General features: G+C 32.6%; 1 protein-coding gene across 2 annotated transcripts in view; it reads right to left on the reverse strand.

The window, feature by feature from the left end:
• Positions 1-27,619, reverse strand: part of OLA1 (Obg like ATPase 1) — a 138,433-nt gene that overhangs the window by 57,403 nt on the left and 53,411 nt on the right. For both annotated transcript variants that reach the window (XM_074363903.1, XM_074363904.1), the window contains exon 5: positions 5,330-5,505. In XM_074363903.1, coding sequence (XP_074220004.1) covers positions 5,330-5,505 — 176 coding nt within the window. The remainder of the gene's footprint in view (positions 1-5,329; positions 5,506-27,619) is intronic.

Below are 27,619 nucleotides of genomic sequence, written 5' to 3' on the forward strand. Positions count from 1 at the left end.
TTAATTGTCCCTGATCTAGACTAGAGACTGGGACAGCAGGGGATGAGGAAAGTATAAAAATGATGTAGGGAACATATATAAGGCCAGAGAGTCAGTGGGACATCAACCCCTCATTCCATCTTCTCCTTCTCACCTTCATCTCAGCAGATCCCACTGCTGCTTTTGGTCACTTTTACCTGGACTCATCTGCCAATCCTCAGGAAAAAGTAAAGATGTCACAGCCCTTTGACTTATGACAGAGGTGGCACATCATTGGAGTAGGGAAAGGACAGTCTTTTTTAAAAATAGCACTGGAACAATAGGTTTTCCATATGGGGGGAAAAATAAGACTGGATGCTTGCCTTACACTATTTATAAAAAATAAATTCGAGGTAGGTTAATGACCTAAATGTGAAAGGTAAAACAATAATGCTTTTAGAAGACAAGAGATCATCTTGAGGACCTTAAAGTAGGATTCTTAAACAAGACACGAAAACACTAACCTTAAAATTAAGATCTGTTCATCAAAAGATACTATTAAAAGAGTAAAAGTAAAAGCCACAGAATGGGAGAAGATATTTGTAATCCAATCAAAACAAATGACCGCTATTCAAGAATATATAAGTCACTTTCACAAATTAATGAGAAAAAGACAATGATTCAACAGAAAATGAGCAAAAGAATGAGCAAAAGAAAATGAGCAAAACAGGCACTTTACAAAAGAGGAAATCCTAAAGGGCCAATAAATACATTAAAAAAAAAAGGTCTCCAATCTTACATAGAGAACTGCGAACTAGAATCATAACCAAATATGATTACACAGCTATCAAACTGCAAAAATGAAAAAAATCTGATAATACCAAGTGCTGACAACAGGATAAACTCTCATATACTAGGAAAACAGTGTTCTCTAGTGAAGTCAAAGATATACATACACTACTGACTTCTAAATGTATGCCTTAGACTACCCTTATGTGCACCAGCATGTAAAAGAACGCTCACAGCTGCATGTTCATAATTATAAAAAAATTTTTGAGGGAAAATTCATACACCCATTGACAGTAGAATAGATTTTTAAATTACAGTATATTCTTTCAGTGAAATATTTTACAGTAAGGGAAACAAATGAATTAAAGATAAATGCAACATATTTGTAAAATCAACTACACTTCAATAAAAAAATTTTTTAAAAAGAAATGCAACATAAATGAACTGTATAAAATCTTGTTGAATGAAAATGCTCATATAAATATATACAACATGATACCAATTATATAAAATTTGAAATTAGGAAAATAATTCATATTGACGTAGGTGGCACATACACTGGCAAGGAATTATTATAAATTTCTGGATTACAGTTAGCAGTATGAAGATAGAGAGTTTTAAGACTGGTAAGTGATGGAGATATTTTAGGGTGCTAATAATGTTCTATTTCTTGACATGGAAGTAGGTTTTACTAGCCTTTGTTTCACAACTGTTTGTTAAACTATACATATGAGGTTAATGCATCTTTTGGGACATATTTTACAATTTTTTTAAAAGTTTAAAAAAAAAAAGCATATTTGCCCTGTAGTTGGACTTATCTGGCTGAAAAAATTTGATCTACAATTTAGTAAGTATGAAATCTTGAGCAATTCATAAAACCTTGTGAAACTTGGCCTTCCTCAGTTTTAACATGGAAATAATATATATCTTGCAATCTTGCATGTTGTGAGGTTTAAATAACATATATAAAAAGTGCCCAAGAGTGCCTGGCTCAATAAATAGAAGATGTTCCTGCATTGAAGGATTCTGTATTGTAAAGCTGTAAATTCTCCCCAAATTGAGTAATAGAAGCAACCAAAATTCTGCCTTTGCTAACAACAAACTAAAGAAAATTTTCTAAAGTCATCTGCTTTATCTTATTTACCAGTACTGGGTTTGCTACAAGAAAATCTATAGCATGAATTCTTAATGGGGGTAATGTTACTACTAGAGAGGCAAAAACTGATTCTTGGTGGTGAAGAAAAAAATAGTTATTAAAAATGTTGTGGCCCTCCAAAGCTCAACCCTATCCAACAAAGTCTTACTTGTTAATATTTATCTCATTGGGGGAAATTAAATTAATTTATTTAAATTAAATTTTAATTAATTTTTTTTCCTTACGGAAGGTGATAATTTTTTTCGAAAAGGTTGAGAAACACAGATCTATAATTTATTCTGAAGCAGCTGAATCTAACATGAGGAAAGAAAACAACAAAATACTCAGTTTTTGGAAAGAAGAAAATTAGGCTATCATGCTCTCTAGCTACCCAGAAGAGCTGGATGGAAAAAGGGAAAATGAAGGGGGAAGTGTTCAGATTTTTCTGTAAATACAAGTTCAAGCCATCCTTTCAAATCTTGTAAAGAAATTTTAGGAAAATGCTTAGAAATGAGAAGAAAATGCTTTTTAGTAGCACCCAACATTCTAGCTTTCTTTGAGAGGAAAGGCCAGGAAATGGTAGGCCAAGAATTTCAGAAGAACTTGATGCCCCTACCTCCTATTTATGTAAAAGCTAGATTGATAAATTTATTTTTAAAATTTTTTCAAATTGAAGTATAGTCAATTTACAACGTTGTGTCAATTTCTGGTGTACAGCACAATACTTCAGTCATATAGGAACATACATACATTTGTTTTCATATTCTTTTTCACCATAAGTTACTACAAGATAATTGAATATAGTTCCCTGTGCCATACAGTATAAACTTGTTGTTTATCAATTTTATGTATATTAGTTAGTATCTGCAAATCTCGAACTCCCAATTTATCCCTTCCCACTCCCTTCCCCAACTGGTAAGCATAAGCTTGTTCTGTCTGTGAGTCTGTCTGTGTTTTGTAAATAAGTTCATTTCTCTCTCTCTCTCTCTTTTTTTTAGATTCCACATAAAAGTGATATCATGTGGTTTTTTCTTTCTCTTTCTGGCTTACTTCACTTAGAATGACATTCTCCAGGTTCATCCATGTTGCTGCAAATGGCATTATTCTGTTATTTTTTATGGCTGAGTAGTATTCCATGTATAAATATACCACAGCTTCTTTATCCAGTCATCTGTTGATGGACATTTAGGCTGTTTCCATGTCTTGGCTCTTGTAAATTGTGCTGCTATGAATATTGGGGTGCATGTATCTTTTTGAATTAAGGTTCCCTCTGGATATATGCCCAGGAGTGGGATTGCTGGATCATATGGTAAGTCTATTTTTAGTTTTTTTGAGGAATCTTCATATTGTTTTTCTTAACAGCTGCACCAAACAACATTCCCACCAACAGTGTAGAATGGTTCCCTTTTCTCCACACTCTCTCCAGCATTATAGTCGTTTGTGGACTTTTGATGATGGCCATTCTGACTGGTTTGAAGTGATACCTCACTGCAGTTTTGATTTGCATTTCCCTCATAATTAGCGATATTGAGCATTTTTTCATGTGCCTATTGGCCATTCATATGTCTTCATTGGAGAATTGCTTATTTAGGTCTTCTGCCCACTTTTGGATTGGCTATTTTTTTTTTTTCTTATTAAGTTGTATGAGCTGTTAATATATTCTGGAGATTTAGCCCTTGTCAGTCTCATCTTTTGCAATTATTTCCTCCCATTCTGTAGGTTGTCTTTTTGTTTTGCTTATGGTTTCCCTTGCAGTGCAAAAGCTTGTAAGTTTAATTAGGCCCCATTTGCTTATTTTTGCTTTTATTTCTATTGCTTGGGTAGATTGCCCTAGGAGAACATTACTGAGATTAACGTCGGATAATGTTTTGCCTATGTTTTCTTCTAAGACGTTTATAGTGTCTTGTCTTATGTTTAAGTCTTTAAGCCATTTTGAGTTTATTTTTGTGTATGGTGTGAGGGAGTATTCTAACTTCATTGATTTACATGCAGCCATCTAGTTTTCCCAAAACCATTCGCTGAAGAGACTAGACTGATAAATTTATTTTTAAGACAGTTAATGCTTCTGAAATATATGGGTGTCAGTAAGTTTCAATGAACTAAGGGTGACTGCATAAGGCTTTATTCTAATCAGTAACCATGCCATTTGGGGCAAATGAATTGTTTTCAATCTCAACATCTTTCTCATGATCTTTTTTCCCTTTTCAAAAAGGAATATTTTTCATACTCACAAGTGAAATCCTCCTTTCCATTCTAAATCTTGTATAATTTCCTCAGACAAATCTCTCTCCTTTTCCCGTTCTACTTGAATAGGAAAAAAGTGAAGTAACCATGATGTTAAGAAAAATAAAATGACGTGAGCTCACTCTAAATTATCAAGGAAATCAATCAGTAGCACAACACAGGTCTCCCTGTTCCAAGACCAGGCACTTTCGACCATAATTTATTGGTAGTGTGCCTAAGTATAGAGGTTGATTCTGTATTTGATTTCTTCCTATTAGAGTCCCCTAATCAATTGTATGTTTTCCAAACTTATTAAAAATAAATGAGAAAGAGGGGGAGGGTATATAGCTTGGGAGTAGAGTGAGTGCTTAGCATGTACAAGGCCCTGGGTTCAATCCCCAGTACCATGATTTAAAAAATGAATAAAATAAACCTAATAACTCCCACCCAAAAAGTTAAAAAAAAAATAAAGTGCCGTTCTTTAAAAAAAAGAGAAGATAATCACAGTTTCTGAAAATGAGAAAATAGAAAATAAACGTGTATTAAAAACACACAAAAAGTTAAAAAGAAAACTCCCTATGACAAAAAGCATATAAAGCAAGAACATTCTATGAAGTGTTAATAAATGAGAAAATATATAATTAAGACTGCTTTTTTAACATCAAAGACAATTTGATCATATTTAAACTAAAAGCTTCAAAACGAATTTTGAAACATTTATTTCAATAGAACTAATAATTATTTACTACAATGTGATAGAAAACACATTTGAATGTTAAAGACAATGGCATGTGTTTCCTCCCTGAAAGATTAAAATTACCTACTTTAATAGTGCATTCATTCAGTCAATCGCTATGGGAGATGAATTCCTCATATAAATCACTTCTTCAAATCTATAAAACTCATACTCAGTCATTTCTCTAAATCCAGTAAGTTTCCATCATCTAACCTTACATCTAACACTAAAACTTAAGGATATACATAGTAACCACATAAACACACAATATCACTGCTAAATGTTTGCTAAGAACACCTTAAACAGCCTGTCACCACAACCAGTGTGTTGCCAAAAGAAAATGAAGCTTCTCAACAATTATGTAACAGAAATAATCCTTGAGTTCTAAAATTCCAAATTAATATTAGATATTTTATGTGCTTTATTTAAAAAATTTAATCAAGGAAAATGAACTCAAATATCTAAAGAAGCCATCAGTTTTTACTTACATATTCAGGTTTTAGTTTTTTATCTCCTCCTCTCACAGCCACTTTTTCTAGTTTATCTATAATGGGCCCAATCATTTCCTCATCTTTAAGCTGAAGTTCTTCGTGTATTATTTCTATATCTCGAATAGGATCTACACTTCCTTCAACATGCGTGATATCATCATCTTCAAAAGCACCTAAAATAAATTAAAGGGAAGCAATTCAATAAACAAATAACACAGAAGGTCATTGTTAGAGTGACTTAAGATTCCCAGAAGGTTAACAGTGTATTCAAATTATTCTGAATTCTTGAAAGTAGGACATAGTAATTTTTTTTTCCTATTTAGTAATATTTAGGGCACTAGCAACAAAACACTAATTCAAGAGCCTCAACATTTCAAAAGCTGATTGAAATAAATAAAATTATGATCTTAACAGAAAGAAAATTATGCTCCAGAACTACTGGTATTTTCAGGCTTGGTACATTAAAAGATACTAAATTCCAGGCATGAGAGTCTGAAGTTCTAAACTGCACTATTAGGGTTTCCAAGGGAAACCGGATTTGGACGGGTGGGGGGGGTGAAATCATCTGGCAGACCTCTTCCCTGCTTCAATCTACTTTATCACTGTGGTTCTGACGGTGATTAGATAATGAACCACTCAGACACACAATTTACACAGCAGCTAATTTCATCGGCCTGATTTGAGGGTATGGTTTTTAGGGGGCTATCAAAGAAGCAGATGAAGGTGCATTTGTCATATATGAGTGACAACCACTCACACTATCTGAACAAAATGGTGCTGGCCCTTATTAGAAACACATGCTATTATCACATATTTAAAGTGCAGTTGAAGCCATAATTTCAAATTGCCAACTGGAAACATAAGGGTAAAACAACCAGACATTACTGAAGCATGTGTACTGACTTTATGCCCTTTTGAAGACATAATGTGGCAACATAATTTAACCGGGATTTACTCAAATTATGAGATAACAGTATCACGAAAATGAACAAATACTAAGAAATATTATAAACAGAAAGCAGTGGTATACTCACAAAACAATAAATACTTATAAATAAATAAATTTAATTAAAATTACCAATCAGATTAGAAATATTATAAACAGAAAGCAGTGGTATACTCACAAAACAATAAATACTTATAAATAAATAAATTTAATTAAAATTACCAATCAAATTATATTCTCAAAATGAGATGTTTTCAAACATAAAGTATCAATTATTTTAGATAGAGGTATCACAGGAACCTTGAAAGACCATCTGACTGAGACTGATAAGAGAAAAACAGTCACGATAGCTCATTCTCATACACCAGAAGACCAAGACATTCTCATTACAGGTTGTAAATTGAGTTTTTAAATATAATTTCTCAGAATTAAAAACAATTAAGTTGTTTGTATCTTAATGTGGAATTACTCAGTGAATAATAATTTTTAAAGTAAGTAAATTATTACAATTGAAATATAAGTATTTAAAATAATACTTAGGTGTTTTTGACAAACAATCAATGTTATATAGTACCTGATTCATATGAACAAAATTAGCAAGAAATAAGGAGGTATATTATACCTTACTAATAAACACATCAGATAGTAATTTAGGTAAATTTTTTGAATATTTGAAAAGTATGAAAGAAGTTTCCCTGGAAGTACAATATTATTTAGTTTTTATCATGATTTGAGGCATCTTATACAAATAGCACAATCAAATAGGAAAATTTAAAGTTAGCTTCCTGGCAGTCAGAGCAACAAAGGAAACATGGTCAGTACAGTTATAGAAATAAAAAAACTTTTTATGATACTCAGAATAAAAAATTTTCTATACAGTCATCTTGATGAAGGAGGTAAAAACGTAAGTGTACTCATTTCCTCATCTTTTACAGTGAGGAATCATGCCATAATAAAGATGAAATATGTAATTAAAAAATAATTTTTCCAGTCTTTTAGTGTTTTCATGATCCTTTTTCTTAACTCAAGCAGGATCATTTAAGAATATATCTTTTGCGAAAAAATTACCTGAAGTTCAGTAATTTCTTCTTTATTACATCAGTTCTTTTTCTTTCTTTTAAACTACATACAGTATTCTACTTAAAACAGTACATAGATTAATGACCACATTTTTATAAAATTGTTTCTTTTAATAACATGGACTAAATGCCAATGAAAATAACTCTTGGGCAGTGAGCTATTGAGCAATTTTTAAATCTTCTTTATCATTTTTGTCTTGCTTAAACTTTTCATAATGAACATGCATTTGTCCATACAAAACAAGTGATTTTTAAAAAGTCATCCTTTTTTAAACACAATAAGCAAGTTTAACTTGCAGAAAAATCTGCACAAATTTTAGTTAAAATTTTGGTTTTGCAGTGACTAGCCACAAGAAGAAAACCACTATTACCATAAAAATTATTTTACATCTGTACATTTCTTATATACATATAAAATGGGTGACAAAATAATACTAACTAAAGCCTCATTATTAAATGAGGTGTTATAAGAGAAATTTAACCCTAAGCTAGGCTCAGACTGGATTCCATCACAAAGGTTTTTCATCCAGCAATTCTGCATGTTTCCTTTCATAACAAAACACTTTTTTCAAACCTTTTTGACTTCTCTCACATTTCCAGTGCTTTCCTCTTCTTTCCTGCTACCCAGCAGATAACCTATTCTTTCTTACTTCACAGAGAAAATGCATGTCATCTTGGAACACGAACCCCCATCCCGTTTTTTAAACCAATCTTTTCTTCTTTCCAGCAGTAAAATGGAGAGCATTACCTTCTATTATTTATGTCCAACTTCTCTACTATCTCTGCCCTGGATCTTATCCTCTTCCAAGGAAGTTTGTTCCACAGACTGTTCTTTGTATTTCCTGGGATCTCAATCTACTATGCCTCTCTCTCTCTCCTATAGTTGTATCATCTCCATTTCAACTAATACTTTCCCATCAACATGTTAAGTAGGCTTAAGATTCTACATTGAATCAGTCATGTCAGTCACCCTCGGACATTAATTCCCTTTCCAGCTATTGCTTTCTCTCCTCTGGTTCAGGGCTAAACTTCTTGAAAGAGCTCTACCTGCTCTCTCCACTTCTTTACTTCCTATTCAAAACTTAACCTACAGCAGTTTGGAATATGCCTCTATCATGCTATCAGAAATTGATTTCAAAAAGGACACCAATGATTTGTCTTTATGATGCTAAATGAAATAACCATTCTTCAGGAATCCTGAATGACCTCTCAGTAGCATTTAACTTCAGAGCACTGACATCGTCTCTTTCCTTGCTTCTTTCCAAAGGCAGTCTCCTAATTTTCTTCTATTTTCTCTGGCCATTTCTTGTCAGACTATTTTTTCCTTGCTTTAACTACCCCAGAAATGATACCTCTCTTAGCTCTCTTCTCTCTTCCCTCTATTACACACTCATTAACAGCAGTTTCCAGCCCTGAACTCTGCTGACTGACTCCAGTATACTTTGAGGTAATAGCAAATAAAATGAACCAAAAAGTACCTTTTTAGTTGTTAAATAAATCATTTCTATTATAAAATCTATTTACACTAAGTGAAAAAATGCACAATGTCAATGCTCATACTAAATCTGTAACTTTTAAAAATTTTGGGTACTTCTTCACTGAGAGTCAGTCAAAATACAGAAATACTTGGTGAGAATACATCTGACTATCCACATGGTTTTGAACACTCTGCATCATATTTATTTCTTGGTATGATATGGTGGAAATGAGATGGCTATTGCCAATTATAAATGAACTGAAGATTGATCAATTTACTCATTCATTCATTCAAACCTATCTTATTCCATAAAGATTTGAGTATAAGACAGATAAATTCATACTTTTAGGGTGCTAAATCTAACTGGGAAGGACTTCAGAAATAAAAATACACTTCAAAAATTGAGGATGTCAATGAATTGTTTTGCTACATTACTACTTAGGTTTTGGCTATATTTAGTTTACAAAAGAAAAGCATCCCTGGCTAGATTTTTTAAGACATGATATATTTAAGTATATAGGCTTCACAGCAGTACTTTATAAACTACCTGTCATGGAAACCTTGATATCCCAAACTCTAAAATGTCTAGAATTTTCTTGGGAATGGGAATAAGAGGATATGTGGTCAAGATGGGCCTCTTTTACTTATGTTTTTTCCATCCTCTACCAATGTACAATGCAGAAATAAGGAATTCCTTAGTATATAAACCAATGCATAAACTGTCACCCTCTCAACACATATGCAAACCACAATACACCTTGCTAAACGTAAGTTCCCAGTTAAAGGAAGCTTGCTTGTATATTTAACAATCTGCTAAGTCTTGTTAAGAATTAAAAACAAAAATCAAACTAATAGGACCTTGGTAATCACTGAACAATTGGTTGGGAAAACAAATCTAATCTAATTAAAAAGGAGAATAATACTAGCAAGGACCTTAAAAGTAGGTTTAATTAGTAATAATTAGTTATCAAGGACTTTATATAAATTTGGTATAGGTAAAGAAGATAAAGAAAGGCATGACAAGTAACAGGGAAAACCATCAGAGAAAAAAAGTAAAACTTGAAATAAATAAGGCTGTAAATCTGACTACAGTAAGAAATTATATTGAAGAGTAGTAAAAGACAAAAATTTATTACACCTGGTAGGGGTGAAGAATAGGAATGCCCATATAGCAAGTTAAGTCTGGATTCCATCTGCTAGTCAACAGGGAGTCAACACTGGTTTTACGTCAGTGAGTAACAAATGGAAAGCAGCATTTGAGAAAGATAACCAGAAGTAGGGAACCAGCTAAAAGAGAATTGCTGTATTCCAAGTGTGGTGATAAGGAAGTGCACGAGGATACTGACAGGAGATATGATGGCAGGACGTATATTGAGACTTAATTAAAGAAAACAATGTTGACTACATAAAAGCAACGAGAGAGAGAGAGATCCATCAATCATGACAAGGTGTCAAGCCAAAAGATCTTCATTTGCATCTAAGGTAACATCAGTACATGTAAGATTCAGAGCCTAAATCAAGTACGGAACCAAAAAGCATTATATAACCAAAGTATAGACTAGAAAAAAAGAAACAAAATTATTACATAAATCTACTGAATCTTAAATCACAGCATCAAAACATCCTGCATGCTCTATTATTTCACATTCTTTCCAGCTTGTCTTATGTGGTAAACAATAAATGTTTTGAACATTTACATTCTAATCCAGAGTCCCACCAAAATCACTGAAAGGTTGAGGCCACATTCCTAAACAGTAGAAGATAAATTATTAAATACAATGTTAGAAATCAAGACAAGGACACCCTATTCAAAAAGTTTACCTTTTCAAATTTCTAATTCATTCTTCAAAGCAAAGTCCTATCTTGTGTCAGAACTATGATTCTCAACTTCCTTATAATTCTATAGCTCATTAATATATAAAGAGAAGGGACAGAACTAAATTTGTATTGACAATCCACTTAACATCCACAGCTTCATTTATAAACACTGAGAAATGCCAGTTCCTACTTATTTTTCATAAATAACATGACAAAAATTCTTTACTGTATGGGGGAAGAGTAGTTCAAAGGGGGAATTACAGCCATAAAATAATAAAATCTCGCCATTTGTGACAACATGGGAGAATCTAGAGAGTATCATGCTAAGAGAGGTAAGTCAGACAGAAAAAAATAAATACCTCACTTATGGGTAGAATCTAGAACACAAAACAAACAAATAAACAAAATAAAATGAAAACAGACTCAGAGATACAGAGAACAAACTAGTAGCTGTCAAAGGAGAGGGGTGGGTGGGTCAGTGAAATAGGTGAAGACGATTAAGAGGTACAAACTTCCAGTTGTTAAATAAGTAAGTCACAGGGATGTAAGATGCAGTATAAGAAACATGGTCCATAGTATTCTAATAACTTTGTATGGGGACAGGTGGTTACTAGATTTATCATGGTGATGATTTTGTAATGTATTTAAATGTTAAATCACTATGTTGTACAAGTAAAACTAACATAATATTGTAGGTCAACTATATTTCAGTTAAAAAAAAAAGAAAAGAAAACATACCTATCACCCTAGAAGGTTCACTCATTTTCCTTTTCCAGTTAAATTGCTCCCCTCTCCCAGAATAAACACCATTCTGACACCTATTACTTAGATTAGTTTGCAGGTTCTTGAACTTCATATAAATGGAGTCATGCATAAAAGGGGAGGGGTGAAAGCTGTTTATTGCACACTCCAAATGCTATGATTTAGAAGTGTAGTTTAAACCCAGGTTTACAGATGCACTTTAAAACTCTAGTTTAAATCTAGATAAAGTCCCTTCTCATCTTGAAAATAGAAATGATTTGAGCAAAAACAATCTAATTCATAGCTGGACCTCAAGCTTCTAATACTTCTTTATCTCTGTATTAATAAATGTGTAGTTTTAACTACTTCCCTAAAGTCAGAAAGTGGGAGAAGAGCATCTCAATTTATTATACTTACTTCAAAAGTAAATTTTCCTTCTTAAAGATATCAGGGAAGAAGGCAAGTTTGGAACACAGAAGAGAACTAATAAATCATTCTGTTAACAAAATTCTACCAAAAAGGATGTCGGTTTAAGGCTCTAAGGCTTCAGAGCTTGAAACAAATGAAAAGGGTTGTATCAATCAAATTTTAATTACTTTAAGTGGATATATTTATAGACCCCTGGAGAAATAAAATATTTTGTAAACATATAAAAATAGAAATAGTTGGTCTAGTAATATAAACTGTTAATTACTTGATGCAATAGCATAAATGAATATCATAACTACACTTGGTGGACTGTACTTATTTATAATAACAAATCAATCAGAAGTGGCCTTTAAAGTCTTTAACCTTTATTTTCCAGGGGAAAACCTATTATATGAAAAATAGTCCAGGCTATGTTGCAGGCTAATTGTTTAATACTGGAATAGAAAAGAGAACTATGGGATAGCCAAAAATACATGCTCTTGCTTTGCTTCTCCTCTATCTCCTCTCTCTTCCTCCTCTCTCATTATAGGAAAAGGTTCAAAAACCAAATCCTAGCCAACAGGAAGAAAACTGCCATCCCTCTGACATATTCAAAAACTGATCAAGGTTTTCAGAAAGTTTAGTAACATAAAATGCACATATGGCTGACTTTGAGGGACCAGTCTAAAAATTAAAGAAATTATAAGTGATTCACACAGGGCTTCAACACAAAGTAACGAGCTTAAATGGAAGCAATCAAACAGTGCTAGGAGTGAAAAACCATTCCCAATCTTGAGACAAATAGATATTTACTATAGGAAATAATAATAAAGTGGGTCAGGTTCTGAGAAACATTAAATTTCTTTTAATTTATTATTTTCTCCTAATTTTAAGAGTTCATCTAAATTAAAAAAAATAGCATGCTCTTAAGTAGTGACTCAAAAACAAAACATTAAGGTGAATATAATCAAAAAGAAACAGATTCACAGATACAGAGAACAAACTAGTGGTTACCAGTGGGGAAAGGAGAAAGACAGGGGTAGGGGATTAAGAGGTTAAAAACTACTGCATATAAAATAAATAAGCTACAAGGATGTATTGTATAGCGCAGGGAAACACAGCCAATATTTATAGTAACTATAAATGTAGTATAGGAAATAAATAATAAAACTACATATCTTATTTAATACAGAGATAAAGAAATATTATTAATGATACTATTTAACTGACTAGAAGCAACACATCACAATACTATACAATGTAATTTTTATACAATATAATTATATAACATAGTATAGATAATTAAACACACACCATTAACCTGTTGATTGCCACATCACCTATATCCGGGTGACAGCTGTGTTTCCTCAGGGGCACCCAATCCACAGTGGGCAATCACGTGTTAAGGAACCCTTGAAGACACTTAAAAGTTATGAACTATAACCCAGAGTCAACACCTGTACTTAATTATATTCAATTGTTCAAGGATTTTACATTTTTAGTTGCAGCAATATATCAACTCTTTCCAAAGAAGCAGGCAGAAAAGAAGTATCTCAATGAAAACTAACATTAAACTCTCAAGATTTTCACTTCTTACTCTCTATAATACTCAGATGTATAAAAGGTAAAATTAATCAATGCTATTTTGAATTAATATTTAATGAGATTCTTCTCTACTTCCAAGGTTCAGCTAGCTGCTTTTATTATATTTAATCTTTCCTAGTAAACTATCTTACTAGCTTCCTAATTTCTAAAACGGCGCTTAGCCCTCTGCCACTAGAAAAGGTGTTCTATAAACTGTCCTGGCCCCACCCTCAGTCTCCACAAATCCTCGGCTCAAGTCAAACTCTTGTAACTGACTCCCTAAGCCCTGAAAATTCTTAATACTCAACTGTCAGTAAACTTTTGCCCATTCTCTTACCTGGGCCTCAAAGTTACATACCTTTTCTTTCTATTATAAATCACACCCATCCCTAAAATACAAAGCTTAACTTCGCCTCATCTACACACCAATTCTGGAGGAGTCCAGGTCTAAGAGAGCTCTACTACCCCTATATAAGGAGAGGAGTTAAGAATACTCATTTGCAATCAAGTATGGTAAAACTGACAGTTTAATGCATTACCCTAAATATGACTCCTGGGAAAATCCATTTTTATACCTTTTTAAAAAATACTGTTGTGTACACCTGAAACTAACACAGTACTGTAAATCAACTATGCTTTAATTTAAAAAGGAATAACTTTATAAGGAGGGAAAATGCAAATCGAGAAATTAACAAAAACTAGAATTTTATCTTTACAACCAGTACTTAAGGAATGCATAAAAGGAGTCAGGTGAACTCTCTGCCATTCAAGAAATAAACTAAATGACAAATCAAAGCTTTAATTTTTTTAATGCTGATACCCATTAATATCCCACCTTTCAATTAAACTAACCTACTCTCAATGCTTTCATTTTACATTTTCAATGCTGTTACTCATATTCTGCATGGAATATTTTCCTCCCCACTTCTGTCTTTTGAAAAAAGTTACATATCTTTCATGGCCTTAATTAGATGTCACTGAAATGGTATCTTCACAATGATGCCTCCTCTAACCATATCCTAGCCTGTAGCATGTATATCTAGTATTAGAATATGTAATTCTATCTCCTAGTTATTTAAGCTCAAGGATTCTGTCTTAAATGACTTTCTGGTTCTCTCCAGTGCCTTAATCAGAGCTGATACACAATTAGGTATAACGTAAAGTGAAGAATAAAGGAATCAATGAACGAATGAATGTCTCAAGCACTTTTTAGCACTCAGAATGAAAAACTGTTAGAAAGGAACTATAGATTCTAAATGAGGCTAGACATGCAGCACAACAGCAAAGGATCAATTTTACAGCACACAAAAAGATATCTAGCCAGTATTTCAAAGAAACCAGAGCTAAGCATGTCAATCACATAAATGAACAGAGTAAATAAAGCATAAAACATAGCAAACTGAAATAACAGACATGAGAGGTTTCTTGTGTTTCATTGTTTCACCTCTGAATTGCTTGACTATTAGTGATGATATTCACTTAATTATTTTCTGAGGACTTCTTGGGCATGTTGCACTGGATTACATATTATGGTAAAATTTTTTACATGTATAAATTCAATTAGGAAGAGGGAAAACATACCTATACAACCTATAACTAACACCAATTAAAAGAGAGAGAGAGAGAGAGAACAAATTAATCAGCATGATTCAGGGTTAAGGATGGAAGGCCTGAGTACAGATGAAGACTGTTAGGGACAGATATTAGCAAAGGTAAATAGAGAGTCAAGAGAACATTCCAGGAAGGATAGAAGTATAAGTAGAGCAGAAGCGATGGAGGGCACAGATTCTGGAATCATATATCTGGATTCAAATCTGGATTTCAGACTGTTTGATTCATTACCTGTGTGATTATTTAATTTCTCCTTATTTGTAAAATCTAGACAATAATACCTACCTCGTAAGATTGTTCTGAAAATTAAAAGTGGTAATATATAAAGATCTCAGGATGTAAGTACTCAAAAGATGTTAACTACATTTGTAAATGAAAATCTAAAGACAAGATATATACCAGGATTTCTCAACCTTGGCACTACTAACATTTTGGGCCAGATAATTCTTTGTTGTTGGGGCCCTGACCGGTGCATTGCAGCATGTTTAACAGCACCCCTATACAAAGCAGATGCCAGTAACGCACACGTGTACACAAGAGTGTGTGCATGCACATACACACAAGCACGCACCCCAGCAGCGAAGATCAAAAATGTCTCCAGACATTGCTAACTCAGAGTTGAGAAACACTGGTGTACACTAAAAGACAAAGGTTGTGCTATATGCAACTAAAAGATGTTGCCATAGGCTCAAACGTGTAGATGTCAACTGATGAAAAGGTTCTAACACTGAGCTCAAGAGCTGAAATTGAATCTCTTCGATTATAAAATTCCTGTGTAGATTTTCAGAGGTGCTCTTGTGATCCTGCCCTTGCTTGCTTATTCACTCACTCTCTTATGAAAAAGCTAAGTAAGATTAGTTTCTGCCTTCAAAGATGTTTACAATCTAACAGGGGAGATAGATTAGCATATAATAAATACAAGAAAGTAAATCCAGGATGAAAGGAAGCAGTGAGGGGTCAGTATTTAGTACAAGCTGATGGAAAGTCAGCCTCAAGGTGTCAAACTGGAACACTGGTGTTATATATAACCAATATATATATAACACTGGTGTTATTTAAAATGTAGATTAGGATTCCTGTACATATTTTAATGGAAGTATAAATTATTTTTAATCCTATAAATATATTGATGTTCTGATAAGAGAGGATATTGTCTCTGCTAGAGTTTGAAACTGGTGTTTAATGCTTAAAAAATTTTAAATGTGACAGGTACTTATCAGTCAAATAAATGGCTGGCTATTAATTTTTTTAAATAACTATTTTTAGCTTTATTTATAATATCAAAGGATTATGACTCTTACTTAGTTTTTCTAGGGGTGGGGTGGGTAGAAGGAATCGAAAAGGAAGGACTCACCAAGAACATTTGGTGTTAGAATAGGAAAATGATGGGGATAACATTCTTGGGTCTGAACTGTGAAGGTAAATGTCATAAAATGAGATAGCATACCTCACAAAATAATTACATCCTTAAGTGCAATAATCCACAGTTCTAAAATGAGAGCAAAAACACAGAATAAAAGGGTAAAGCCTAGAAAGATTAAGGACAGACAAGCAGACTGCATCTTTGGAAGCAGACCGTGTAAGGCAGGTCACTACATACTCAGAAGTCCTCCAACCCAATCCACCCTAACTGGCTCAGCAAAATGGGTACCAGCCATCGGAGAGATTCCTAGAATTCTACTGCTACCCTAAAGTCCTAAAGATCTAGTCATCACCATCAATAGTTAAGTGAGAGCAAACAATCACCACCAGGTGGTGCCAAATCAAAGCCAGTAACAGGAGGGATATGGCTGGACCTGCACCTTGCCACACCCCTCACCCCCTGCAGCTAGGTGTAGAGGTTCACCCCAGTCAGTGCATTCATCTAGCAGTAAAGTGACTTCATATTTTATGCAACTGAAACTACTGGACCCAAGTAGCTCATTATAACAGAGAAGAGGTGGTTACTGTAATACATTCTTGGACGGGAGACAAGGGATGAGAACCAAGGTTTATTTACGAAGACTAGTTACAAAAGAATAAAGTTTTAAAAAATTATCTTGAAAAAATATTTTGCTTTATGCCATTCCTCACTAATATAAACTCACATAAATCCTTAAAACAATCAGGAAATCATAAACAATTCAGCCTACAAAAAGTTCTGACTAATCAAGTCTTTAAATAGTTAAATATGAATAACAATTAATGCTTCAAGGCTTTCCCACATGGCTTTAAATTGAATATGATCTTCAGCAACAGTAGAAGGATACGATATCACTGATCCCCCTGAAGAAAGTTAAATGATTCTATAGCTCTTTCGTCTTGAGAGCTATTCTGTCTTTAGAGCATAAAACATGGTGACTATACTAATAAAGTAAGACAAATCTCCCTACCCCTTCCCCAGCATAAAAAAAAATATGGAAGTTCCTCTCAATTATTTTAAGAATCACCTCAAAATTTCCAGTAAAAGATTTCATGGCAAGCTTATTCTCCTCCATCTCCATCCCATCCTCACCACCACCAGATTTTAGCACTGCTTATATGTTATACCTGTCAAGATCTGATGACTGTATGTTATGTATTCATCTGAACAGAACCACTACACTTAGTTACAGGCTATCATCAACCAATTCATTCTCTTGCTAAAATCAAGTCATCCAATTACTCCTTGACTAATCAAGGCTGTTTTGGCTTTTTCTTTTTTCAAAAGGTACTCAACAGCATAAACAGTTCACTTACAAGAAATGGAAAGGGGCTAATCAGCAGAATTATTGTTTTGCTGCTACAATTTGCAGTATTTAAATTTAGTTGCTGATTGGACTGAAAGTTTTATGATATAGCATATGAAACTAGTTTAATACAACACTGTGTAGCTATATTGTCTTGCCATGACTCTACTGGTCTATTTTGAGGGATAGATTGCTTTCTTTGAAACAAATATATTTAAAAAATAAGTTTCAGTATACTTTCCAAAATACATTGCTTTTATAAAGCAACGAGCTATTAATTCCTGAGCGTTATTTTTAAAGTTAGCAACTCTGTGTACACATGCACACTGTGTTTGTTACGTGTATATAAAACCCACAACTGCTTACGTTTTTAATCTATATTTATTTTGGCTTCTAAAAATAATAAACTAAAGAGACATTATTTGAATATTATTTAAGAAAATAAGTATTTTCTAAAACAGGTACATGTTTTAAATAAATACGTTACCCCTCATAATAAATAAAACAGTGGACAATACATTTCTAAAATGGGGAGTATTTCAACTATATGAATAATTCTGGGTGCACAAAAGCTATAAAATCAAATTATCATCCATCAGTATTGTTACTTTAATCTATACAGACTTTCTGAGAGAATATTTAGCATAATGATTAAAGATTAATATCTGAATACCAAACTGAAACTTATAATTTTATTTATTCATTAAAAAATAAGAGAAGATTTATATGTCAAAACCTGGACTTAAAATTTTGAAGAGAAATGTGAGCAGCTTTTAACTCAGATTTACCTTGTTAAATATGGAAATACATTAACAAAAAGAACAGATTTTATCTTGCAGGAGGAAGACATGCTTTTACAGTAAAATGAATAGTTTGGCTTATTTTTTAAACCATAAAGCATGGCCAAATTCTTTATACATTAATATACTGCTATGCAATAACCATCAATAAGAACTAACATACAGAGAAAAAATAACACACACAAATAGGATTAAAATAATTTCTGAATATATTATGTATGTGCACATGTTACATAAGTAATACTCTAAAGGCATATATTTTATATGCTACAACCTATCCAGAAATTAAATTCTAGACAGAATTGTAAAATTATACTTCCATCATATGTCTGATAGGACCATTCAACATATACATAAATATTTCAGAAAAGTCTTAATTTCACAAATACGTATAAATGCCAGTACATTTCAAACCAATTCTGCTTAATTTCAAAAAAGAATGCTACTATTTTAATATTTTTTAAGAAAGATTCAATCTGGTTATCTATGCTGAAATTCAAGGAAGCAAATAAAAAGTAAAATACATTAACAACACAGAACTAATATTCTTTAAAGCTGAATATTTCTGAGAGTAGGCACACCTGCCAATATATTAAAAATAAGTAAAATCAACTACAAAAGTGATAAATCAAATGCCATGGTAGACTTGACTTCTTGAGACAGCATTTTCAGCCGTCTTTTGTGGCTTTGTTTGGCGCCATAGTCCTTTAAGTTTTGTCTTCATAAAGCCCTAACTAGTTGTAATCATTTGCAGCCTAATTGTGGACATTTATCTGCTTTTCTTATGCATAGAACATAGCTATTAAAGCTGAATGGTGATGGTGTGAAGTATAGGTTAAATTGGGTGAAATTAAAGCAAATTACTCCGGGATGTGGAAATCTGAAAATAGAAACCACCAATGATTTGCAACCCTCTTGATGATCTGCTTCACAGAACCCTAAACGACAAGAAAACTTACATATTTTAAAGTTAACTAGGTTTTTTAAAATAATATGTATAAATGTATTTTTAACTACATGCACTTCTTAGCAATAGTGGAAAGATTATTTGTTTAACTCAGCTGCAATGTGAAAAAGATTTCAGGTTTCTATTTTAAATATTGCAGTTCATTTCTTAAATAAGATTTCCCTTCTGTCATATAAATTTTTACCTATAAGAATTCATCCAATTCTATCAAACACAATCTATACATATCATATATTATTTTGCTAAGTTTTAATCATGAATAAAAGTATTAATACTAGAAATAATGTAACACGAACTATAGTAATAAAAGCAAATTTAATGTAAACATACATGTATTACATCTACAGGCTTATTTATATAGACACACACATATACCTATATATATATACATACATATACACACATACATACATACATACACACACCATATAAAAATCTTCATATGTGACTAGCATACAGAAAAAATATAGAGGTCTAACAATAAATGTAAAACATTAAAATACAAGAATTTTATTTTCATTTATCTAAAATCTTACTCCTTGATCCACAGTTTGAATAAAAACAATAAAAACACATTCATTTGCACCCTGCATATCTTAGGCAAGCATGCAAAGTAGTATAAAAACATTTACTAGACCACAATTAGAGGAACTTACTCTACAGCTGGAAAAAAATTCTAGCAACAAAACTGACACCTTCCTTTTATTTATTGACTGCTATGTAGAAAGCATATTTAGATTACCTGGAGAGAGAGTAAATTATATGATATGACCCACACCTTCAAGGAGCTTATAGTCTAGTTGGAGACTAGTTGGAGAAATAAGACAAGCACATGTAACTAAATCACAGCTGCTAAAATGGTACCTACCACATAAAGAGATCTCTTTGACCTCAAAGATAAGGAAGAAAGAGCAAAAGGAGTTTGGGGGAGGAGGATCATAGAGGATATAGACTTAGAGAATAAAGTTTGTTCGAGGTACAGCAAAGACAAGGATGAAATACATAAGGAACATTCAGAGTACAAACAGCAAATCTGTCTGAGGAAAATTTGGACCAGAAAAGAGAACCCTGAAAAACATACTAATGTTTGACAAAGAAGAGCCTTGAGTACTAGGCAGAAAATGGATTTCCCAGGAAGGCCTGAATATTTTACAAGAGGCAGTAACATGATCAAATGCAATGATTCACAAACAGTAGTACATCTAATTTCTCAATGGCTATAGCACAACTAACAGTGACATGCCAAAGACATGGTCCTCTGAAATATAAGCAATATCCCTAGATCTTTGGTGTTCCCTTTTCCTTGCCTCATACTAGGCTATGAAGGTACTGCTTCTTACTTAGTAACTGTATCCTTATGTACTCATTATCTCTGCGTTTGAGTTAGCATAGTACAAAATTTAATGCTCACTATAATATTCAGCTACTGGTAAATTTTTATTTGTGTATATTTTAAAATCGTAGCAATAATATATTCCTAACTAATATAGCAATGTTAATATAACTTAAGTTGGAAATTAAACAAAATGCACACAATTATTTCCTGCTTTGTGAAAAATAGGCATTTTTTTTCCCTTCATGGTACAGGACCCAAATTCTTGGACACAGTCACTGTGGGACATAAGAATGGTTGAAAACCACTACTCTTGAAAGAAGAACCTGAAGAAAGGAAAGACTAGAACAGTGATTTTTAAAAATCTCCTAGGATGCAGTTGATTTTCCCAGGCCTCTCCTTGATTCTGAATCACTAGGGTCCCACCTAGGATTGTGCATTTTAAACAAAACTTGTCTGACATAAATGGTCCCAGGGTCACTCTGATCAAAAAAAGAGAGGCTCAGCAAAATTCATTACAAGGGTCAATTATAATTCATAAAAGCCTGAACTAAGAAGTGGTAGTGGAAACAGAATGAAATAGAAAAAGAAGCACTTCTAGAAAAGACCAGCAGAAGTGATACAGATTATAGCAATAATATAAAATAAATCATTATCTCTAAACAAAAAGTATGAGTGACTACTTAGAAAGCTGATTAAAATTTTAAAGAAAACTTTTAACCTAAAAAAATGAAAAAAAGAAAAAGGTTTTCATTTGGAAAACAGAATTCTTTATTTAACCAAATAAACAGACTGTTCACAAATAAACAAAGAGAAATAAAACTTTTAAAACATGGTATTAAATAAAATTTGCATTAACCAATATAGAGCACTATGAGGAGGCTCTAGTATCATTCTGCTTTATGTTTGGTGACTTCACAAAGTAATATATCAGTTTCATTTTCATGAACAATAAACTTCACCACATATTTAATGAAGAGGAAATATTTTTATTACAACTCCAGTAATAAAATTTCATCAGAATTATACTGCTTTAACTCATAATGAGATGTTTAAAACTGATATATTATGAGGTATTACCATGAAAAGAAAGATATTTGCCAGTTAAGAATCAAAGTATCAAAATGAATTAGTTCTTAAAAAATTTTAAACTTAAAATTTAACAGGCATTTTCTCTCCTCCCCAATTAAGAGAACTGCAAATAACAATGTTCAAGTTTGATATTGGAATGTACAGATTTGTTATCAACTCCCCAGCATCTACCTATGCCCCCTCTCTTCTAGCCACCCTCCTCCCCATTATTTTTTAGGAGCTTAAGGAGTTTAGATGATTCCATCTACCCATAATGAATAGTCAAGGCTTGGGCATGTGACCCCAGTAGGTTCAAGTGGAGTAAATCTCAAAGCCTTTTATTGGAAGGCTGGGCCAAAGTCACTCTTTCTCTGATGGATGTAAACTAGAAACCACGTTGCCAGTGAGATGCCGGAAGCCATCTTCAGGCTATGAGAGTAATCAGTCTTAGGATAAAGTTGGTAAAGGCAGAGGGCAAAGATAGAAAAACATTAAGTCTTTAGGAACAGTTTTGAGTCAGTGGATCAAATACTGCCTGAAACCATGTCTTACCTGCTCAGTAATGCAAGCTAATAAGATTGTCTTTATTTTTAAGCCATTTTAAAAATAGAATACTATTGTAACTGGAAATATCACAACTCAGACATTATGCTTCCTACCATAGGTAAACCATTATAATAATAATGAGTATCTATTACTTCATATTCAAAAATTAATGATCCAACTGGTATTAAGTTACCATCAGGCCAAAAGTCCTGGCTTCAGAAATTATGAGTTCTGCTACTAACTTCCCTAAGATCATGTAGCTAACAATAATTTTCTGACTCCTAGTTTCTTCATCTCTAAACAGAGATATTATCTACTGAAAAAAATTTTTTTTAATTTTGCATAGCAAAATCTCTGACACACAGGAAGTACAGAACAAGTGTTATTCCCTTTTCTGGAGACTGTATGCCAAGGGAATTGTTGCTCCTTTTCATCTAACCAAAGTCTATCCAGCTCAAGTTTTACTTCTTCCTTAAACATAAAATGATTCATTTAAAGGAGTTTAAGCCCTCACCGATTGAATGCAAGAGTATCACCTATCAAAGAAATTGGATTAGTTTTGTCAAATTAAATAATTTCAATAACAGAGAAAAATGCATTTTTTAAGATACTGAGAGTGTCTTTCCTCTTTTCATTATATAGCAAATGATTCACCACTCATAGTTTAAATGTCACCTAATACTTATCAGAAGATAATATCTGACACAAGTTTAAGAATTTCAATTCACATAATAAAAACAAGCCAATGTACTTATACAAGTGAGCCTAAATTTCCCTGCTGTGGGACAGGAAAAATATAACAAAGCCTCTGAGAAGCAGTTTCCTAGGCAGATTGAAGACAGCTCTCTCTCTATCACTTCTGAGCATGAAGAAACAATAGAAGACTAGAGAGCCCTGACAGGAACTCAACTGTGGGAGTGGCAGTACCAGTTCACATATCGAGGAAACATGATCTGAGCATGAGGTTCTGGTCCCCAATAGGAAAGTTGTTTTAATTTCTACTAATACAAACTACAATAGTGGTCCTTTACCATTTTGCAAAGTATCTCTACCTATATCATCTTAAATATCTGCAAAATTCTGTTCTGTAATAATACAGTATGCTATAAAATTTGTTAGTGATAACCATCAGAACTACCTTTAGAATAATGAGCACATAACAGGCACATGCAAAGATGCTCAACATCACTAATTATTAGATAAATGCAAACCAAAACTACACTGATCTATAACTCACATGGGTCAGAACAGCCATCATTTAAAATTTCACAAATGATAAATGCTGGAGAGGGTGTGGAGAAAAGGAAACCCTCCTACATTGTTGATAGGAATGTAACTTGATGCAGCCACTGTGAAAAACAGCATGGAGAGTCCTTAAGAAACTACAAATAGAGCTACCATATGCTCCAGCAATCCCACTCCTGGGCATGTATCTGGAGGGAACTCTAATTTAAAAAGATACATACATCCCAAAGTTCATAGCAGCACTATTTTACAATAGCCAAGACATGAAAGCAAACTAAATGTCCATCAATGGTTGGATAAAGGAGATATGGTATATATATACAACAGAATACTACTCAGCCATAAGAACGAATGAAATAATGCTATTTGCAGCAACATACTAAATAAAGTCAGTCAGAGAAAGATAAATATCACATGATATCACTTATATGCAGAATCTAAGAAAAATGAGACAGATGAACTTATTTACAAAACAGAAACAGACTCACAGACATTTATTAGAAAACAAATTTATGGTTACCAGAGGGGAAAGGGTAGAGAGATAAATTAGGAGTTTGGGATTGGCAGATACAAACTACTATATACAAAATAGATAAACAACAAGGATGTACTATGTAGCACAGGGAACTATATTCAATAGCTTGTAATAACCTATGATGAAAAAGAAAATTAAAAAGAATATGTGTGTGTATAATTGAATCACTACACTGTATACCAGAAACTAACACATTGTAAATGAACTATACTTCAATAAAAAATTTTTTTAAAAAACAACAAAAAAACTTAAGAGAAGAATTCACTTAATATCTCCTTTTAAAATACTGTCATTATAATTGTTATGCAAAATAAACTCAAACATTAAAAAGTATCAACAATTATGTCTCAAAGAATCTTAAACTTAAAATGGAGGTGGGGGGAAGAACCCAGAAGTCAATACAATATTAGCCTATCCCTATTCCCCCGTTAGTAAATATAAACTAGCTACAATTTAGTCACTAACATACTGGACTAAATCTTTTGTATCTTCTTCAATTTACCCCCAAAGGCTATATGAGAAAGAGCATGCCAGCACAAGTAAAGTCAGAATCTTCAGAAATGTAATTCTTATCATTAACAACTATTTACTTGACAAAGTTTTATTATATAATAATAAGGTATAATGATAACATATTATTACTAAGGATAAAATACTGTGTGATAATCAATTCAGGGTTTGATTACATTTTGGTAATAAGCTGAATTTAACTATAAATCTCAAATACATTCTTCTTAAGGTTCAAAACACATTGCCTTAACATGCATACTATTAATACAGGAAGTAAAGTGCTAGTGTACAAATTTGGTAAGAAATTGTATTCTAGTTTTGCCATGCCACTGAGTTATTAGATGGCCTAAAATTCCACCCAAAAGGGTTCCATTTTCAATAAAGGCATTGTAAAATCTCAAAGGAAAACCACTACTCCCCACTCTAGGAACTAGGAGGAAAAAGCACAATGGATCAAGAACAAGATACTAAAAAAAGCAGCTACCTAAAGGCACTGAAGAACAAAGATAGACAGACTGGTTGAGAATATACACTTAAAGGAGGGGAGCTGTATGAAGTTAGTTCCCATTTTCAAGACTTTCAATCTGGGGTGAAGTGTAGGGAGTACAGCACAAGAAGCAGATAAACTGTCTGGTGTAGGGAACCAGAAAAGTAAAGCCAGGGAAACTATGGCAATAAAAGAGTACAAAGAGACAGGAAGGAGCAACAGAAAATAGAGGGAATTCCCAAATTCAGTACACACATCTCTTTGACTGATGCCAGAACCATGTATGGGCAGGACAGAATCAAAGCAGACTAGTTAAAGACAAAATATCAGAACTGAAACTGGAGCTGCCAACTAAGAAATAGAATTTGTAGTCTAACTGCCTACTAAAACAGAAGAAACAACACATAGTAGAGAAGAACAATAGAATTTAAAATCACAACTTAGCATTCATAATGTCCAGGATACAATTCAAAATTACCTAAGGAAAATCAAACATATTGTTAAGAGAAAACAAGTGAAATTTAAGTTGAGATGACCCAGATGTTGGAAGTAGCTAAGGATAGTCTTAAGTGCCTATTAAAACAATCTTCAATAAATAAAAACATGCAGATGATGAACAAAAAGTTAGGCATTCCTAGTAGTGAAATAGGAATGATTTTTTTTTTTTAATCAGCACTGATAAACACAATACCTTAAAAAAAATTGCATGGACATAACAGCCAAAATGAGATGACTGAGGAAAGACTAAGTTAACTCTTAGATAAATCAATACAACTATCTAATCTGAATAACACAGAAAAATAAGAGTAAGCAAAAATGAACAGAGCCTCAGGGATATACTAGATTATATAAATGGTCCAGTATGCATGTAATTGAAGTCCTAGGAGGAGAGGGCAAAGAGATAGGGCAGAAAAAATATTTGAAGAATTAATGAATAAAAATGTATCCAAATGTATTGAAAGAGGAATTTACAGATTGAAGAAACTCAATACCAATAAAAATAAACTCAAAGAAGTCGACAAAGAGACACACTCAATGGCAGACATAACGGCAGAGGTATGACACAAATGTCAAAAGTAAAGAGCAAATCTTAAAAGCAGAAAAAGAAAATGTTTCAATTAATGGTTTGCTTCTCATCAGAAACTAAAAAGGCCAGAGGAGAGCACAAAACTTTTAAAGTGCAAAAAGGAAAACCAAAAAAGCCTGCCAACAAAGAATTTTATACACAGCAAAAATATTCTTAAACAATAAAGCTGAAATTGACATTTTCAGATAAAAGAAAACTAAGAGAATTCATTGCCAATAACCCTGCACTTTAGCATTCTAAAGAAAAGTCTTCAAGTCTTCATAATAGAACCTCAGATTATCAGAAAAAAATTACAAGTATCAAAAATGGCAAATATCTAAGTAAATGCAAAAGACTAATTCTTTTTGTTTTTTTTTCTCTTCATTTATTTGTAATACAAACATGTTTAAAGCAAAAGCTGTTTTGTGGGATGTACTAAATGCCACTGAAATATACACTTTTAAAGGGTTAATTTTACGTTATGTGAATTTTCTCACTTTTTAAAATTATTAGTTTATATATGTAGCATATTACATACAACTACAGCATAAAGGACTGAACGGGAATATGGGATTATATACTTGCAAGGTTTTTATATTTTACATGAAGTGATACAATATAAACTATATGAACTGTAAGAAATTTAAAGATATCTATATACCACCTGTGAAAAGTTAAGGATGTGTGTTGTAATCACTAAAGCAAGCACTAAAGAAACAGGTGAAAAGGTCTACTTAAAAATCTAGATGAATATTAAAATAAAATCCTAAGAAGACTTCAAATAATCAAATAATACCTAGAGAAACAGGAACAAAACACAGAAGTAACAAACAGGACACAAATATAAGTACACAAGTCTAAATCTATCAATAAGTACATTTAACAATGCATTTTAAAAGTTGCTGACTATCAAAATTGGTATTTTAAAAATAGGGCACAACTATATGCAGTGTACAAGAGATGTACTTTAAACATAAAGACATTGATAGGCTGAAAGTAAATGGATGGAAAACAATAAGCATAAGATAGTTACAATGGCTCTAACTATCTTATAATTTCAAAATTAAAAGTACTCCCAAAGATAAAAGGATATTTTATAGTGAGAAAAAGTAAATTTATCAGGAAGGCATATGTTCACATATGTGTATATGCTTTATAACAAAGCTTCAAAATATAATAAGTCAAAACTGACAGAATTAAAGACAAAATAGAGAATTCCACAATCAAGAGTTGGAGATTTTTTTTTTCTTGTGATAAGAACTTTTAAGATCTATTTTCTTAACCTTCAAATGTACAATACAGTGTTGTTAACTACAGTCATCTTGCTGTACATTATGTCCCCAGGATTTGTTTAT

The sequence above is a fragment of the Camelus bactrianus genome, chromosome 5, assembly GCF_048773025.1.
Source record: "Camelus bactrianus isolate YW-2024 breed Bactrian camel chromosome 5, ASM4877302v1, whole genome shotgun sequence".
Lineage (NCBI taxonomy): Eukaryota > Metazoa > Chordata > Mammalia > Artiodactyla > Camelidae > Camelus > Camelus bactrianus.